General features: G+C 38.4%; 2 protein-coding genes across 3 annotated transcripts in view; one reads left to right on the top strand and one right to left on the bottom strand.

The window, feature by feature from the left end:
* LOC133532064 (protein prune homolog 2) overlaps positions 1-19,796 on the bottom strand; it is a 37,449-nt gene that overhangs the window by 12,247 nt on the left and 5,406 nt on the right. For both annotated transcript variants that reach the window (XM_061870553.1, XM_061870554.1), the window contains exons 2-4: positions 18,819-19,470; positions 15,778-15,867; positions 15,051-15,194 (exon numbers count right to left, since the gene is read on the bottom strand). In XM_061870553.1, the coding sequence (XP_061726537.1) occupies positions 15,051-15,194; positions 15,778-15,867; positions 18,819-19,470 (886 nt within the window). The remainder of the gene's footprint in view (positions 1-15,050; positions 15,195-15,777; positions 15,868-18,818; positions 19,471-19,796) is intronic.
* On the top strand, positions 7,643-13,158 carry LOC133531965 (uncharacterized). The gene has a single exon (XM_061870420.1). The coding sequence runs from the start codon at positions 7,868-7,870 to the stop codon at positions 12,710-12,712; it is 4,845 nt and encodes a 1,614-aa protein (XP_061726404.1). The 5' UTR covers positions 7,643-7,867; the 3' UTR covers positions 12,713-13,158.

Genomic DNA, 19,796 nt, shown 5'->3' on the forward strand with positions numbered 1-19,796 from the left:
CAGTGTTACTTTTTTTTTAATACTAAGTCGGTGGCAAACAAGCATACGGCCCGCATATGTACGCCTGCAACTCCAGAGGAGTTACATGCGCGTTGCCGACCCTAACCCCCTCCCGCCCCTCGTTGAGCTCTGGCAACCTTACTCACCGGCAGGAACACAACACTATGAGTAAGGTCTAGTGTTATTTGGCTGCGATTTTCTGAAAAACGCATTTTCACTTGAAATTACGTTAGGGTTTGCATTATTATTTTTGACCCAGATGAAGTCCAAGTTCTCATGATGGAGTCAGGAGTTGGTCACCAGAACTCCTAATCTACTAATTATAATCCCATCGTGTTTGGGCTCAAAAGATTTGCCCTGACGAACACCATCGATCTAGATGAGGTCCAGGGTCTCATGATGGAGTCAGGAGTTGGTCACTAGAACTCCTAATCTACTCATTATAATTCCATCGTGTTTGGGCTCAACAGAGTTGCCCTGATGAGCACCTTCAATCTAGATGAGGTCCAGGGTCTCATGATGGAGTCAGGAGCTGGTCACCAGAACTCCTAATCTACTCATCATAACTCCATCGTGTTTGGGCTCAATAGATTTGCCCTGATGAACACCATCGATCCAGATGAGGTCCAGGGTCTCATGATGGAGTCAGGAGTTGGTCACCAGAACTCCTAATCTACTCATCATAACCTCATCGTGTTCGGGCTCAATAGATTTGCCCTGACGAGCATCATCAATCTAGATAAAGTCCAGGGTCTCATGATGGAGTCAGGAGTTGGTCACTAGAACTCCTAATCTACTCATTATAATTCCAACGTGTTTGGGCTCAAAAGATTTGCCCTGATGAGCACCATCGATCTAGATGAGGTCCAGGGTCTCATGATGGAGTCAGGAGTTGGTCACCAGAACTCCTACTCTACTCATCATAACTCCATCGTGTTTGGGCTCAATAGAGTTGCCCTGACGAGCACCTTCAATCTAGATGAGGTCCAGGGTCTCATGATGGAGTCAGGAGCTGGTCACCAGAACTCCTAATCTACTCATCATAACTCCATCGTGTTTGGGTTCAATAGAGTTGCCCTGACGAGCACCATCAATCTAGATGAGGTCCAGGGTCTCATTATGGAGTCAGGAGCTGGTTACCAGAACTCCTAATCTACTCATCATAACTCCATCGTGTTTGGGCTCAATAGATTTGCCCTGATGAACACCATCGATCTAGATGAGGCCCAGGGTCTCATGATGGAGTCAGGAGTTGGTCACCAGAACTCCTAATCTACTCATCATAACCTCATCGTGTTCGGGCTCAATAGATTTGCCCTGACGAGCATCATCAATCTAGATAAAGTCCACGGTCTCATGATGGAGTCAGGAGTTGGTCACTAGAACTCCTAATCTACTCATTATAATTCCAACGTGTTTGGGCTCAAAAGATTTGCCCTGATGAGCACCATCGATCTAGATGAGGTCCAGGGTCTCATGATGGAGTCAGGAGTTGGCCACCAGAACTCCTAATCTACTCATCATAACTCCATCGTGTTTGGGCTCAATAGATTTGCCCTGATGAACACCATCGATCCAGATGAGGTCCAGGGTCTCATGATGGAGTCAGGAGTTGGTCACCAGAACTCCTAAACTACTCATCATAACCTCATCGTGTTTGGGCTCAATAGATTTGCCCTGACGAGCATCATCAATCTAGATAAAGTCCAGGGTCTCATGATGGAGTCAGGAAGTTGGTCACTAGAACTCCTAATCTACTCATTATAATTCCAACGTGTTTGGGCTCAAAAGATTTGCCCTGACGAGCACCATCGATCTAGATGAGGTCCAGAGTCTCATGATGGAGTCAGGAGTTGGTCACCAGAACTCCTAATCTACTCATCATAACTCCATCGTGTATGGGCTCAATAGAATTGCCCTGACGAGCACCATCAATCTAGATCAGGTCCAGGGTCTCATGATGGACTCAGGAGTTGATCACCAGAACTCCTAGTCTATTCATCATAACTCCATCGTGTTTGGGCTCAAAAGATTTGCCCTGACGAGTACCATCGATCTAGATTAAGTCGAGGGTCTCATGATGGCCTCAGTAGTTGGTCACCAGAACTCCTAATCTATTCATCATAGGTAACGGCGGCTATTAACGCGGGTATCAAAATCGACGTCTAACACCGCGGTGTTTACAAATACGCATTTTGCAAGCAAACAGATCTATTCTCTAAGAAATAAAGCATACACAAAACAAGCTCATTCATTGGTCTATCGTGCCCATTAGTGTGCATTTGTGTGAGTGTAACAAAAAACTCGCGATTCGTCAGTTTGTGCGACGGCGGCGCAAGAACCGGTTGTTCCATACAGACGCGTGACTCCACAGGTAAGTGCACTCCAATCTTACTTAGTGTTTTACGTAATAGTTATGGCAAATAAACTAGTGCAATGCCTTTTAAGAGGTTGTGTATTGTTTTCTACACGATTTTGAATTACTTTTAACTTAGTTTTTGACCGGGAAATACGTTTAAAATTGAAAATAAAATACAGCGGTGATAGGCGCCAATTACTTCTGTGGTAAGTAATTCCGTGGTATGCCACGTTAATAGAAAAAGTGGTAGTTTTGTTATTTACTCTTTAGTTTTGGTACAAATTATCAATTTTATAATTTCTTTTATTTATTCCAATCTTGATCTATTCACGCTATTAAAGAGCTATTTCCGTGGTATGGAAAGTATTCAACTAACCCTTAATTTTTAACAAAAACTTCAGCACTGATTTCCTTGTTTCTATGGGAACCCTTAATCTGTCAACTTTTTTTTATTTTGAGTTAAAACCTAAAATTTACTTGCCAGTTATGTGATTTTGTCTTTACAAGAAGCTTGTAATATACGTGTTGGATTTGATTTGAAAAAACATCTGTGTTTTATTCTTTTTATGGGTCGGAATTAGGTTTAATTAAACTCCAAATTAAGCCTATTACCGATGGTATGATCAGATTACCCTCGGTAATAGAATGTATAGAAATCTATTACCGACCCAGAGAAATATCGAATGGGTCGGTAATAGGCTCTTAAAGAGTTATCTATTACCGAGTGACTATTGGGTATTGTATTGAAATATCGCATTTAGGGTACCGCAAGTACAGATTTCGTTGATAAAATTTAGACTTCAGTTATCATTATCAGATTTAAATTCTTCTGTTTTCTGATTCAGTTATTACTCTGACAGACAAGGAAGGGTACCCAACTGCCGGACAATTCCGATTAGATTTTTTTTTATATAATTTTATTTATACAGTAGTCCAAAATCTCAGACATGATTTTTTTTAGCTATAAGAATCAGCAATAAGAAAAGTACTGTGATTTGTTAGTTATAAACGGGTAAATTATAACACATAATATGTGAGAGACTTTATATAACTTAATTACCTTATCAAAAATATTAGAATTAAAAATTTTCATGTTTTTATATATAGTCGAAATTTTATAATGTGGACGTTTACGTGGTACAGTACTCAGGTGGTAAACGTCCAGCTTATAAAATTTCGACTATAATTTACGCTGTACCTTATGAGAAAATGTTACTTACTTGTTTTTTTTTGTGCAGCTAATTATGTCAGTAAGACAAACTCTTATCAATCTTTATAGCATTTAAAAATTACTTTATTTAATAACAGGCAGGCCTATTTGTCATATACGTCCTTAGTAAAACTTTACTAACAATAATTTTTGTTGTTTTACATGTAAAACATTCAACTTATAACTTCTTATACAGGTACTCGTGGGTACTTGGTAAGTTAACTATTTAATAGTATTTGATTGTGCCAAAGTGTAATTATAATCTCTTCGAATATTTATCTCTTGTTTTTAAACATACTCCTATAGTTTTATTTTTTATTTTTGTGTCATTATTAAACTTAATGACACAAAAATAATATACAGAACCCACGTCGTTATTATTGTTTTAACCCTCGGTATTAGGTTTCGAATTTTGAGTTTGGTTTCTGTTAACGAGTGCAGAAAAATCATGCCAATTGTACCCTCGGTAATGAAAGCTCAATTCGCGATAATAGAATCACAGCCTGTCCCTTGCCACGGTAATAGAAGATTTGGTCATTTTGGCTTCAAAAAATATTTTAATACATATAATAACCCAAAATGAATCCAAAAACGTGTGAAACGGAAAGTTCATTAAATGCTCTGATGAAAAAAAAAAATCCTGGCTGTTAGACAGCATTGATACCCTTAAGTTTTGGATCTCTTTTGAAAAGTTCCTTAACTACCACGGTAATAGGTGCCTTTACCCTAATGGTAATTTGATGGTGCTTGTCGGAGTAAATCTATTGAGCCCAAACACGATGGAGTTATGATAAATAGATTACGAGTTCTGGTGACCAACTCCTGACTCCATCATGAGACCCTGGACTTCATCTAGATCGATGGTACTCGTCAGGGCAAATCTTTTGAGCCCAAACACGATGGAATTATAATGAGTAGATTAGGAGTTCTAGTGACCAACTCCTGACTCCATCATGAGACCCTGAACATCATCTAGATTGATGGTGCTCGTGAGGGCAAATCTATTGAGCCCAAACACGATGGAGTTATGATGAGTAGATTAGGAATTATGGTGACCAACTCCTGACTCCATCATGAGACCCTGGACGTCATCTAGATCGATGGTACTCGTCAGGGCAAATCTTTTGAGCCCAAACACGATGGAATTATAATGAGTAGATTAGGAGTTCTAGTGACCAACTCCTGACTCCATCATGAGACCCTGGACCTCATCTAGATCGATGGTGTTCGTCAGGGCAAATCTTTTGAGCCCAAACACGATGGGATTATAATTAGTAGATTAGGAGTTCTGGTGACCAACTCCTGACTCCATCATGAGAACTTGGACTTCATCCGGGTCAAAAATAATAATGCAAACCCTAACGTAATTTCAAGTGAAAATGCGTTTTTCAGAAAATCGCAGCCAAATAACACTAGACCTTACTCATAGTGTTGTGTTCCTGCCGGTGAGTAAGGTTGCCAGAGCTCAACGAGGGGCGGGAGGGGGTTAGGGTCGGCAACGCGCATGTAACTCCTCTGGAGTTGCAGGCGTACATATGCGGGCCGTATGCTTGTTTGCAACCGACTTAGTATTAAAAAAAAAGTAACACTGAAAATCCATCAATAAGCGAGTCTGTTAGGCATACTGTAAAAAATGAACTTTTATTAAGATTTTCTGTCTATTGATAGTCTGTAAACTTAGTAGTAGTGTACATAAAAAAAAAAACTACTGTGCATATACAATAAAATAAAGAGTGCCCATATGATATCATATGACACTAAAATTAATGTTGCTTGAAATTATATTGAAAACTATCAAGATTATTCTAGTCTGCATTGAAACGCGCGTCGCGTTGCCGGCGCTCGCGTACCGAGCGCCAACGCCATCTATCGAGCGTTATTTCGTGAAATCGGAGAACGCTCCAAGGATTAAGGGCTCTTAATTATAAATCGATTACTGTTTGAGTAAACTGCCTTAAAAGTGATCAATATCGTCGATCTTTGACTGATTTGTTTGTTCATGCGTATAATTGGGACGTTATTTATTGAAACGGACCTTATTGTCGATGGCGCTTACGCCATTATCAGCGATGCTCCTATATAAATACAACTCTGCGCTACGCAGTGCGGCGTAAGCGCCCTCGACAAAAATTCAGGTTTCATAGATAACGTCACAATTAATTCAATTTACAATGTATAAGATAAATTTCAACCAAACGTTAATTTCTCTTTAACTTTTAATTTTATGCCCTTGCACCGGATTTAAATTTTTTTATCACTTTTAAAGCAGTTAAGTGAAACACTAATCGACTTACAACTATTTATTAAAGCACTCTTTATTTATACTTTACTATTTCTACTGTTTTTATTAGTATTGAACTCTAACAAAATTTTGGTGGTAACTACTGGGAAAAAAAAATCCCACCTTTTACCAGTGGTAACTCGGTTTGGTGGTAAGTACTGGGATTTTTTTTCCCAGTAGTTACCAGTGGTAAAAGGTGGGAAAAAAATTCCCAGTAACAACTTGGTGGTAACTAGTGGGAATAACCCCTACATTTTAACAACGCATTTCTGAAGCCAAAAGAAGGAAAAAATGTTGACTTTAGAACCTAAATTTTGGTTTTGTTATATTGAATGTTTTAAAGTATTTGTATATAAAAAGTAATTGCTTTTGGTAAAACTGCCACTTAAAATGTTTTTTTTTTTCGTAAAACCTAATTTTTACAAAGTATTGTCACTTTTTGACATCTATCAATAAGGATATTTAGACGTCCCATAGTAGCAACGACGTCAGTACTTTCAGTATAAAACTCATTTATACCTACTTGGGTCGTATGAATTAGTAACATAATTTAAAAAAAGAAATAACTCACTCGCTCACTCACTCTTTGTTTTTCACAATCCATAACTCCCGCGGGAACAATATAGGCCTTTGCCCTTCAGGACATGTGCATAAAAAAATATATTTTACAGTACATATGGTGCTACTTTAGCGCCCTAATGCGGAAATTAGAACTTTACATGCCTATGTCGAAATTTTAAACGGCTATATGTACTATAAAACGTCGTACAGTCAGCCAAGACAGTGGTTTACCACTTTTCAACTCTATTACTTGACAAATAGAGTTGAAAAGTGGTAAACCACTTTTTTGGCTGACTGTACCATACACGTGCGCATTTCTTACTTTTCGCACTTGTATCATAATGTACTATTCCGAGCAAGTGTAATGAAAACGAAAGTTAAACGGTCCGTATGCTTATTTGCCACTGACGCGATTTAAAAAAAAAAAAAAAACAGCTGTCAAGCAGTAAGTTCGATATTAGTAACGCATGTATGAGAACAATGGAGTCGCTCTATAATACCTTATTGTTTCGATTCCCACCGTTACTATTGTGTAATACTAATGTGTGTTATCGTCATTATGAAATGAATGATGAAGTATAAACTTTGTCGCTGTATTGTAACCTTTAACAAAAACCGGCTAAACTGGGACTGGCCTGGACATGTCTGCCGGATGAATGATGACAGATAGGCTAAAATAGCCACTAGCTGGCATCCCCAGAGTAGTCGTGGCAGAGGCAGACCGAGGCAGAGGTGGCGGGACGAAAAAAAATTTAAGGAGGCATATTACAATGCGCTTGTGAACGTCAAATAAAGCTACGCCGGCTCTAACCCTACACCTCTGACCCGAGAAGGTTTAAATAAATAAATAAATATTATAGGACATTATTACACAAATTGACTAAGTCCCACAGTCAGCTCAATCAGGCTTGTGTTGAGGGTACTTAGACAACGATATATATAATATATAAATACTTGTTACAGCTGTTTAAAAAATATCTTATATGTGTGTATGGCCCACTCACACATGCATAGCGTAGTTAATAAGTATTTTCCTATACACACCTCAGTCTTCAATAAATCGTAGAACAAGCAACACTCATTTGTATTATTCAAAAAACTGCAAGATCCAAAATCAACCTTATTACAATCACCATATGGTCCAAACCGAACCGGATAGCAACAAAGAAGTCTTTAGTTCGCCGGAGACCGAGAACAAAAGGACTGCATTCCAGAATTTCCAGAGCGATAAGGCGGCCGGCGACTGTTTTTTCATAGTGAACATTTTGTGATCTTTGCATTTAAATTGCAATACTTTGTTCTTTGCATTTACTTTGCAGTGTGCTTTGCAATCAAATAGCAAGTTATAAACATTATAAAGTGATTAGACATGACATGAAACATTTGAATGCAACTAAATAATATTATAAGATTGAACTTTTTCGTCGTTTATCTACGTGAAATTAAGTGAAACAAAATGTCAACTACGGAACAATTAATAAGTTTGTTACAAGATACAGCAAATATATTACAAAAAACGCAAACAAATCTCAAGAAATGTTCTAAAGCACGACTTACAAGGGGTTATCTCGAGTCGCGATTAAAAAATATAGAACATTACTGGAGTATATTTCAAAGTGCGCATCACGACCTTCTTAAGTGTACACCGACGGAAAGGCGAATGGACATACCTTATTTGGTTAATGAAGATTACTACATTCATGAAGATTTGTATTTTTGCTTGAGTGGCGATATAAAAGACATGCTATCATCGTTTTCGAGTGGTAAATGCAATCATACTGCCACTGACAGTTCCATAACAGGAGATAAAGTGAAGTTACCTCGCGTACAGCCACCAGTTTTCAGTGGTAGTTATGAAGATTGGCCAACGTTTCAAGACATATTTGAGTCACTTATACACAATAACAGCTCGTTAACCAACGTTGTGAAGTTGCATTTTTTGAAAAATAGTGTCAGTGGCGAAGCACAAGCTTTACTTAAGCACATACAAGTAACAGACGCTAATTACGAAGAAGCTTGGAAGACTTTAAAGAATCGTTACGGAAACAAAAGAATAATTGTTAACGCTATCATGAAAAGATTATTCTCGCAGAAAAAGTTATACTCGCAAACTGCTAATCAAATCAAATCACTTTTAGACACAACTACGGAGTGTTTGAACAGTCTAAGCAACCTTAAGGTATCCGTTGAATCCTGGGATCCCATGATAGTGCATTTGATTGTGTCGAAACTTGATACAGAGACTCATAAGGACTGGGAAGAATATTCCTTTAAGAGTACACCGGATGACTTACCGAAGTGGTCAGAATTGAGGACTTTTCTTGAAACCAAATTCCGTACTCTGGAATTTATACACCACACTACTTCGACGGCTCCCTCAAGTTCTCGACCGGCTACGCAGAAAACCTTCCATTTAACTTCGCCAGCTCCTTCTAATGTCCAAAGTAGCTTAAATACAACATCACCAGCGACTTCAATTAGAACATGCATCAAGTGTAACGACAATCACACGCTGAGTCACTGTAAGGATTTTGCAGGTATGGACGTAGCTGAAAGAAATGACTACGTGAAAACAAACAATTTATGCTATAACTGTCTGCTCAGCGGCCACTCCGTATTCAAGTGCCGTTTACCAACATCCTGTCAAATCTGTCATAAACGTCATCATTCCCTACTACATCACACAAAGAACGAGGATATAAAGGCACATCTTAATCAGATGGAAGAAAATAATGATGATGATAGTGATGATGTACCAAAAGAAGATAGAGAAAATGATATTACCATAGCAACGCACTTCATTACTAAAAAGACAGATGCTTTATTAGCTACAGCGCTTGTCCTGGTGAAAGGTGACAAGGGGCAAGTGCTCACACTACGGGCTTTAATTGATCAAGGTTCAGAAGCGAACTTCATCACGGAGAGAGCCGTGCAGATGATGAAACTACACAAGACACCTGTCAGGGGTTCAGCCACAGGACTGCAATCAATGAAGACCTCAGTTAACAGTATGGTACAGTGTGAGCTTCAGTCAAGATTTGACACTAATTTCAACCTAAACATCAATGCATTTGTCTTATCTACTCGAGTAACCACTGAGCTCCCATCAAAAGCACTCACCAACACTCACCACGCTTGGCAGCACCTTAACGGACTCGATCTGGCAGACCCGAACTACCATCAACCAGGTCGAGTAGACATGCTTCTAGGCGTTAAGGTCTATGCACAAATTTTACTGAATGGCTTAATCAAAGGTCCTCCAGGCTCACCGTGTACACAAAATACAAGCCTCGGATGGATTGTGTTCGGAGACGCTGAAGGCAATTCTTCAAAAAATATTGTTGTCATGCATCACAAATTCGACTTAGACCTTCTGGTAAAAAACATGTGGGAACTGGATTCAGCAGAAAAACCAGAACTTACAGCGGATGAGAAGCTTTGTGAATCGATTTATGCAAATACAACTACCAGAACAAAAGAAGGAAGATATGTAGTGAAACTCCCTACAAGAACAGATAAATTAAAGTCAACAGAAGGTCAAACAAGGGACATAGCACTAAGAAGATTCAAACAATTAGAACGAAAATTTGAGAAGGACAAAGAATTCAAAAGGGAATACACCAAGGTCATAGAAGAATATTCAACATTGAAGCACATGGAAGAAGTTCCAGACACGGAAATAGAAACCCCATCAGTGTATCTCCCACATCATGCTGTGATTAGGAACGACAAAAACACGAAAGTGAGAGCTGTGTTTGATGCTTCATCTAAAGGCACAAACAATATTTCACTCAATGAAGAGCTACTGGTGGGTCCACAGCTTCAAGAAGATTTAAGAAACATAATCATGAGATGGCGTATGAAGAAAATCTGCTTCGTTGCAGACATACAGAAAATGTATCGTCAAATTTTAGTTACCAAACAAGATGCAGATCTACAGCGTATACTTTGGCGCAAAAGTGCAGCAGACCCTATCAAAGAATACCGCCTGCTTCGTGTCACGTTTGGTACAGCATCTGCACCCTACTTAGCTGTGAAAACGTTACAAAGGGTCGCTGAAGGCGAAGGAAAACATCATCCAGTAGCTGCAAAAACGATTAAAGAAGATTTCTACATGGATGACCTCATGTCGGGTCAAGATAACGTAGAAGACGCTGTAGATGTGGCGAAAAATGTAGCAAAAACTCTAAAAAACGGAGGATTTGATCTGCAGAAATGGTCGACTAATAGCACCAACTTTTTAAAGCAATTCCCACCGGATGAGACAAACAGTAATGTAAACATGGATATCAACCTGGATGGAACTGTACGTGCACTGGGTATCACTTGGAACATGGGTGAAGACAGTTTTCAGTACAAACTTGAACTACCCCAGCAGCCAAGCACTATTACAAAGAGAAACATACTAGCAGAAACGCAAAAACTGTTCGATCCTTTGGGATGGTTGGCACCAAGCATAATTCAAGCCAAGATGTTTATCCAGAAACTTTGGTTGCATCGATCAAGTTGGGATGATGAAGTAGAACTTGAAATAAAAGAAGAATGGTTAAACATAAGACACAATTTTGAAAACTTAAAGGACGTTCATATACCAAGATGGCTGCACACCACTAAACTAAGACTAGATAAAACTACGATACACGGATTTTCTGATGCATCTACAAAAGCTTATGCAGCTGTCGCTTATTTAAGAGTAGAAACTGAAGAAGGTGATATCAAGACGAATATCATTGCTGCCAAAGTTCGTGTAAGTCCAGTGAAACCAGTATATTTGCCACGATTAGAACTATGTGGCGCTGCGCTGCTGGCAAAGCTGTTTAAACAAATTAGAGAAGCCATGAGAATCCCTGAAAGTCAAGTGGTCGCATGGACAGACTCAACCATAGTTTTGTCGTGGTTAAAAGGAGACCCTAACCGCTGGCAAACCTTCGTCAGGAATCGCGTGGTGTCCATTCTCGATGACATTGGTGATAAATGGTATCATGTCCCATCCCAATCGAACCCTGCGGATATTGCGTCACGTGGTTCACCGCTACCAGAACTCATCTCACATCATTTATGGTGGAATGGGCCAGAATGGCTAAAAACTCATGATATTCTATTCAATAAGCCAGACACCACGACAGACCTGGAAATGAAACGAACCTTCCACACCAACCTCAAGGTACAAGAAGAAGATAATTATTCAATTGTAAACCAGTTTGACGATTTTGATGATTTACAAGAAATTATTAAGACGATTACATACTGCAGACGCTTTTTAAACTATATGAAGCTTACCCCGAACCCCATATTCTTAACAGAAGAATTACAAAATTCATTGATAAGTTGTATTAAATTGGTTCAAAAACATGCATTTAATGATGATATAACTAGACTAAAAAATAATAAAAACGTAAGATGTGACAGTAAATTGAAATCATTAAATCCTTACCTGGATGAAGTCCATGTACTCAGGGCGGGCGGTCGTCTTAAACACGCAAATTTGAGCGAAGATAGCAAGAACCCTATAATTTTGGACAGTAAGAACCGACTTACCTTTTTACTTGTAGCTGATGCTCATCAAAGAACCCTTCATGGCGGACAACAGCTGATGATGTGCTACCTAAAAAGTAAATACTGGATCCTAAAAATGAAACAAAGGGTCAGATCGTACATCCACAAATGCCTGATATGTGCACGACATAACGCCACTGCCAAAAAGCAGTTAATGGGAGATCTACCTAAGGAACGGGTTACCCCAGCACGTCCATTTCTGAACAGTGGCGTCGACTTCGCTGGTCCATATCAAACACTTATGTCAAAAGGGAGAGGATTAAGAACCATAAAATCGTACATAGCTATATTTGTATGTATGGTTACTAAAGCCATACACTTGGAGCTTGTCGGAGATTTAACCTCGGAAGCCTTTATTGGGGCCTTCAGACGTTTTGTGGCACGAAGAGGCAGGTGCGCACATCTTTGGAGTGACCAAGGGAGGAACTTCATCGGAGCAAATAAGGCTTTGGCAGAAGCATTTGAAGAAGCAAAATTGGACTTTGATGGAGATATAGCTACAAAGCTGGCGTTAGATGGAACTCAGTGGCATTTTGTACCAATATACAGTCCCAATTTTGGTGGATTGTGGGAAAGTGGAGTAAAGTCCATGAAGTTCCATTTAAAGAGAGTCCTTAATTCTCATCTTACCTTTGAAGAATTTTCAACCCTGATCTGCCAGGTCGAGTCGTGTCTCAACTCACGGCCTTACGTTCCCATAGACGACGATGGAAACACGAATCCTTTAACCCCAGGACACTTTTGATTGGAGAGGCACCGATAACCATACCATCACCAACCTTCAAAGATGTGAACACGAACGTTTTGTCCCGTTGGCAACACCTGCAAAAAATGTTAAATGATTTTTGGCATACGTGGCAACAAAATTATTTATCAACACTCCAACAGAGAACGAAATGGACAAAAAAGGAACCGGAATTTGATATTGGCCAACTCGTATTAATAAAAAACGAAAACTTACCTCCTGGAAAGTGGTTGTTAGGACGCATTGTTGCCAAACATCCTGGAAACGACGGCCTAACACGAGTGTACAGTGTCAAGAGCGGTGAAAATATTGTCAAACGTTCTATCAGTAAACTTTGTTTCTTTCCAGTCGATGTAACAGTATAGTTAAACTTGTTTAATTCTGAAGTATTACAAAATACTAATGTTATACTTGTTAATAACGTCCAAAAATTTATATATGTTCTGATAGAACATATTTATTCTTATTTTTATTCAATTGTAAATTTCTTGCCAATTTTGATATTTATGCAAACCTGGTTAAGAATTTTTACACATAATAATGATGAATTGTTTTTAATTTTGTTATAAATTTTGCATGATTATTTGATTCTGAAAAAGGATAATCAATATCCTTTTGGTGGGCGGTATGTTACAGCTGTTTAAAAAATATCTTATATGTGTGTATGGCCCACTCACACATGCATAGCGTAGTTAATAAGTATTTTCCTATACACACCTCAGTCTTCAATAAATCGTAGAACAAGCAACACTCATTTGTATTATTCAAAAAACTGCAAGATCCAAAATCAACCTTATTACAATCACCAATACTTAAATACATAGAAAACACCCATGACTCAGGAATCATGCTCATCACACTAATAAATGCCCTTACCAGGATTTGAACCCGGGACCATCAGCTTCGTAGGCAGGGTCACTACCCACTAGGCCAAACCGGTCGTCAAAAAAACCCCCCATCAATTGGAGGAGGGTATCCCAATATGGACCGGCAAGAAACTCGGCGGGACACATCTTTTCAAAACATTACATCTAATAATTAATATGCATTTAATAAAAAAAAATACAATTTAGATTACTATAGAAATCATGTAACTACATACAGTAGCTACTTTTCTTTATAGAAATTTGATTAAAAATATACTACATCAAATCATACAAATACGTACCTCTTTCAGAAAACATCGAATTATTACAAAAGGAAAAGAAAATAAAATTAATAAAGAAATGAAAATAAACATTATTTTTATAATAAACTATTTTTTTTACACTATGCATATCTGAATGATTGCTATAAAATACCTACATAAAATATTTGATGTGCTTTCTTACCTGAGCTGAGTTCATTAATATGTATAATTGTATACATTTATTAGGGTGATTTATAAATCAGTTAATTTTTTTTTTACTCTCACGGCTATTACCCCATAATTTCATTCTAGCTACTAAAATAATAATTAGTAACTAATTATTTTTTTCGATTAACATTTAGGAATCGCTACCACGAGTACCACGGTCGAATCTTACAATAAATAAACCGGCCAAGAGCATGTCGGGCCATGCTCAGAGTAGGGTGCCGTAGTTGCTCTTCCGTCACAATAAGCTAAACTGGAGCTTAAAGTATAGTAGATTGTTGACCAAGTGATGAACTGTGGGTGTACGTCTTTTTACTATGAAGGGGAAACTTTTTGTGATAACTCAAAAACAGCTGAACTGATCACATCCGCTATAGTTTTCATTTAATGCCTAGCCAAGATGCCAATCGTTTGCGCTACAACTCTTACATTTTAGTGCGTTTCGTTGTCGTAGCGCAGACGATTGGCATCTTGGCTAGGCACCCATTCTCTCAGCCAGAAACATCTGACGGGCACATCGTATATATATTTGGCATTGGCATAGATGTGATATGATATGCTATATAATTTCATTGTTATAAATTTTATCAACTTTTTACTGATTTATGTAATTATTATTTTAATTTCAATATGGACACCATATAAGTGTCTTGGTGTAATACTGTTAACCTATATGTAAAGTTTAATTAATAAATAATAAAAATAAGAATCTTGAAGACCTGTATGGCCTAGTGGGTAGTGACCCTGCCTATGAAGCCGATGGTCCCGGGTTCAAATCCCGGTAAGGGCATTTATTTGTGTGATGAGTATTGAGTACAGATATTTGTTCCTGCGTCATGGGCGTTTTCTATGTATTTATAAATATTTATATATTATTAAGTAACCATAACACAAGCCTTATTGAGCTTACTGTGGGACTAGTCAATTTGTGTAACAATGTCCTATAATATTTACAAAAAAAAAGAAAAAAAGGAACCGTCATACCACTTGTATCCTGCGGCGTTGCGTGGGACTGCTCGCTTGCGGCGTGGGTCTCAGGGCTACGCTGCCCGTGTACGGGTCCAAGAGGGCCTGGTATGCCGACCGGTCCTCCTGCGATGATGATACGACGTCGGGGGAATCCAGGTCCTGAGGGGCAGGAGAAAGTATGGAGTGGAGGTAAGGAATATCATCTCCATAGGCAGAACTGTTGCAAAAGTGTCCAACTGTCAGCTATAAATAATAGTTCCAAAACTCTCCAGAGTAGCGCTAGAGTAGCTAAGAATAGGCGTTATTGACGGAGTGAAGTGCGCTGTCTATGATTTGATATTTTCTTCAAATATTCTAGGTATTGTAGCGCCACCTATTCAAGGTTTTTTGACGGACACTTTTTGGTACATGAAGATTGTATTCATTACCTCCACCTTCCATAATTAGCACGAAAAAATGAACGCCCGGAAACCGCCTATTCGTACAAAGGTAGTCCTCATTTTCCCCTCTGGATATTTACATTTTTTACAATATTTTTACAGAATTTGATGTATGCAACCAGTTATGCCCGTTAACACAAAGCGAGATGACATTCACAGTGCCCATACCATTCTTTTGGAAGTAATTTAAGGACATACCCGGGTCTAAAAGTTTATGGACATACCCGGGTCTAAAAGTTTAAGGACATACCCGGCTCAAAATTTTATGCATAGTACTGTTGTCTCCCTGTGGTTATACTTACATTTGGGGGTTTGATGGTGGTCTTCAACTCGATAGGCAGGTCAAAGTTGGGCCTCGGTCTGTGGGCGGGGGACTCGCACCATTCGGTTACCTGATTCAAACATTACAGTGTTATTACACTAAACTCTGAATCTTTAGGTATTTAAATAAAAGTAAACTATGTGACATTCGCTCTCATCGACGGCCGGACGCTACTGAGGCGCGCGCGGGCAGCGCGCGTATATTTAAGACACGGTTGGAGCGTGATAGAAGACAGGGCGTCTCCACGGAAGGGTACTCTTGAATTCCTGCAATTTCAAGTACCCACTTCATGTATCCGGCACTGGAGAGCGGGATAGCAGATATGCCATCGCTTTCGTCAGAGGCGCGTTTTACTTCGGCGGGTGGATTACATTCTACCATTCCCAGATACCTACTTTTCTGTTTTCTAGTCAATTTGTAAATAGTATATAAGACTGCGAATTATTATAATAAATATTCATTATTCAACTAATTGTACTGCTGTTTCAATCTCTCCTCCTACTTGGACCCCATAAAACAAATAATTAATACATTTTCGGGTAGTTATAACATTTATTGTTTAACCAAAAACCACCTGGATCTGTGACTGAACGACCTGACTTTAACCTGCATTATTTGATCATGCAATGGTTTCATCTACCCTCAACTGGCTGAAGAAGCAGTTTGAGAGTAGATTTTGTTTACTTTTATTTAAATACCTAAAGATACATAGTATAGTTAGTGAAACTAAGAACGCTAAGCACGAATAATTTCGTACATTATTATATTGCTGTCCCGCTCGCACAGTGGCATTGACCTACAGCCCCATGGGCGGGACAGCAATATAATTATACACGTGTATTAGAGATAGAAACAGCCAGGTCAATGCACGAAATTCTTTGTGCTTAATGTCCTCACTTTGGTATTTTTAATTTATAGCCAGTTTCGAAAATCCCAGTACCTATTATGATAGGTGAATATTCCTGCCTGCCATAATATCGTCGAAAACTAAGCGAACAAAAAAGCTATATGTACAGTGAAGGAAATTGATCCACTAGCAATTTCAAGTTCAAGTAAATTTGGTTGGACATATTTATGCCAAGAGATGTCCAATGTAAAGTGAGCCGTAAACTGCGTTTTTTTTATGTAAAATATTATTGCAGCATTTGTATGTTTTAAATTAAAAAGTCGGCAAAGTATAATATACTTGACTTGGTACATACTAGTTATGTACAGAATGTAGCATTAGTTTATGAGACTGCTAGTTTAACAGTCCAGACGCGGTTTATTTATTCAGTATAAATTTTATTTTGACACTTGGAGAGACTTTACACCTCCAAATTTTATTAGTATTAGTACTCTGACATTGGGGACCTTTTACATCTCCAGATTTAATGTGTTTTTAACCATAGAGACTATACATCTCTATTGTATTGTATTAATTATTTATTTTAAGATTATTATTATGTAATGTTTACCCAGGTATTGGCTGTTGTATTTATAAATGTTGTTATGTATTTTTCATGTCACTTTATGATGGTACTATAAATGTTGTATTGACTTGTAAAAGAGCCCTTGAGGCCTACTTGCAGAATAAATTTTTGAATTTTGAATGATTTGAGCGTTGTTCAGTGAATAAGGTCCCGTTTCACAATGACCAAGTAAAGTATTGGATAGCTAGTTAACAAATCTTATTAATTTAAGATTTGTAGTTACGTTAGAAAAATGCATGTTTTTTGTTATGAAATAAACTTTAGTTATTTTTAAAAGATTAATTTTTTTTTTTTTTTAAATAAAGTAACTGCCAGATAAAACTTCCCACAAAGCACTTTATCTACCAGTTAAGCTTATTTGAAGATTGTGAAACGCCAACGAGACTATTCGTCAGATAAGTGGGAAGTAGCTTATTCAGGACTTTACTTTGACATTGTGAAACAGACCCTAAACAAAACCACTAACACAGAGAAAAAATACTAGTTTTAGAGAAAAAAGATTCCGATATTCCTAACGAGTCCATGGCGTTTAGGTATTAGATTTATTTGTTCTATTTGGTATTAGTACAGTGTTACCAGCGGTTACTATTACTCCTAAAGTGAATTATAAAAAAAATATCGTTTATTAGAAAAAGAAAGAGCTACATAACTAGCTCACTGGCTCACTCTGTATCTTTAGGTATTTAAATAAAAGTAAACAAAATCTACCCTCAAATGGGAGGGTAGATGAGAACATTTGCCCATTTGAGGGTAGATGAAAACATTACATGATCAAATAATGCAGGTTAAAGTCAGGTCGTTCAGTGACAGATCCAGGCGGTTTTGTATTGGTTAACCAATAAATGTTATAACTACCCGAAAACTTACAAATTGTTTGTTTACTTTTATTTAAATACCTAAAGATACTGAGTATATGCTAGGCCTGCATCGTGGTGACCGCTCTATAGAATTACTATATACATTTTTAATAGGGTAATATCCTCTACTCTAAAGTACCTACATATCTTGTATAATTGATGGAAAACATGCGCTGGCGCTGAATTAAATACATGCAAAACGAATACTAACTAATAGGCGGATCCACACAGAGCGATCATACGCGCAAGGCAATCTCCTGGCGCACAAAACGGCCAGTGTATACGTGCCTTGGACGAGGAAAACGCGCGCTCCGCCTCGGCCGAGGCACGTCTACACTGGCCGTTTTGTGCGCGAAGAGATTGCTTCGCACGTATGCTCGCTCTGTGTGGACCCGCCTAATACTAATATATTATATTTACAATTTCGAGTGAAGATTAACAATAACAGAAATATATTGTTTGTAATGTAATGAATTGTTAGTAATATTTAAATAAATATGTGACGATCCACGGTAAAAGGTACCTTATGGCGGTTGGCGCTTACGTTGCATAGCATGGCATTAGTATTGGAGCGTCGTAAATAACAGCGTAAGCGCCAACCGCCATAAGGTACCTTTTACCGTGGATCGTCACATATACGCTATAAAACAACAATATACAGATTAACACAAGTAAAAAGGTATTCTACTCACCCCGGAATGAAATTCTTCAGTCTCCTGAATCTCCTCTTTCCGCTTTGGCGTACTCTCCCCAGTTACCCTCAACACCTCGAACCTGTTCACACCATCCCCCTTATTCTCTGCCCCCGTACCATTCCTCTGAAACTTCTTCTCAATCTTCGCGACATCAGGCGGACTCGTTACATCTAAAGCGTTACTTAAAATATGGCTTTCGGCAGTTGTGAAATTATCATTAAAATACAAATTGTTTTTGCTCGTATTCCGCTCAGGACAGTAAAACCCGTTGGTTTCGTTCTTTTCATCTTCTATACTTGATAAACTTAAATCTTCTTCTCTTCTCTTTGGTATTATGTCCGGATAATTTTCATCCGGACTAGCTAAGCCCATGAGCGGATGATCCGTAGTCGATGTAAGTGTTGAACTAAATTTTGGACTTAAACTTAAATTCTTCGGTATATTAGAATTTTCTATTGAGATCTTTAAATTATTCCTACTATTAATTAAATTATCATCCTCTATATTGACTGGGTTTTGCAGTCGGAGGACAGGGTCTGCGGTCTCCGGGTCTTCATAATCGGAGAGGGAGCTGGGAGTGTGCTGGGACTCAGAGGTGTCCATCTTCTCGTCTGAGGATTGGGAGTCTTCATGCAGACGAGTGCTGGCGCTAGAACAGATATGTTTAATTTTTAGATAGTTTTCTAAAAGCATATAAATATATTATGGGACAATCTTAACTCAAAACGCATAAAGATAAATATAGTTTATTATTCAAATAGGCATATTACAATGCGGAAATTGGCATAAAGGACATAAGCGCCAATAGGGTCTATGGAACTTAAGACCATTGTAAGTTCACGTGACGAGCCAACAAACTAATAGACTGCGAGCCAGGAACAGATCTCCATGACCAATCGCCTCCCGGGCGAAAACTCGTATAGTGGTTAACCGCTCTTGGACGTCAGCTGACGCTCTGTTGGTGGGTTGAGGAAT

Source organism: Cydia pomonella, chromosome 26 (assembly GCF_033807575.1).
Source record: "Cydia pomonella isolate Wapato2018A chromosome 26, ilCydPomo1, whole genome shotgun sequence".
Lineage (NCBI taxonomy): Eukaryota > Metazoa > Arthropoda > Insecta > Lepidoptera > Tortricidae > Cydia > Cydia pomonella.

Coding starts and splice junctions, on each gene's coding strand:
- LOC133531965 (XM_061870420.1), top strand. CDS start 7,868: ATGTCAACTACGGAACAATTAATAAGTTTGTTACAAGATACAGCAAAT.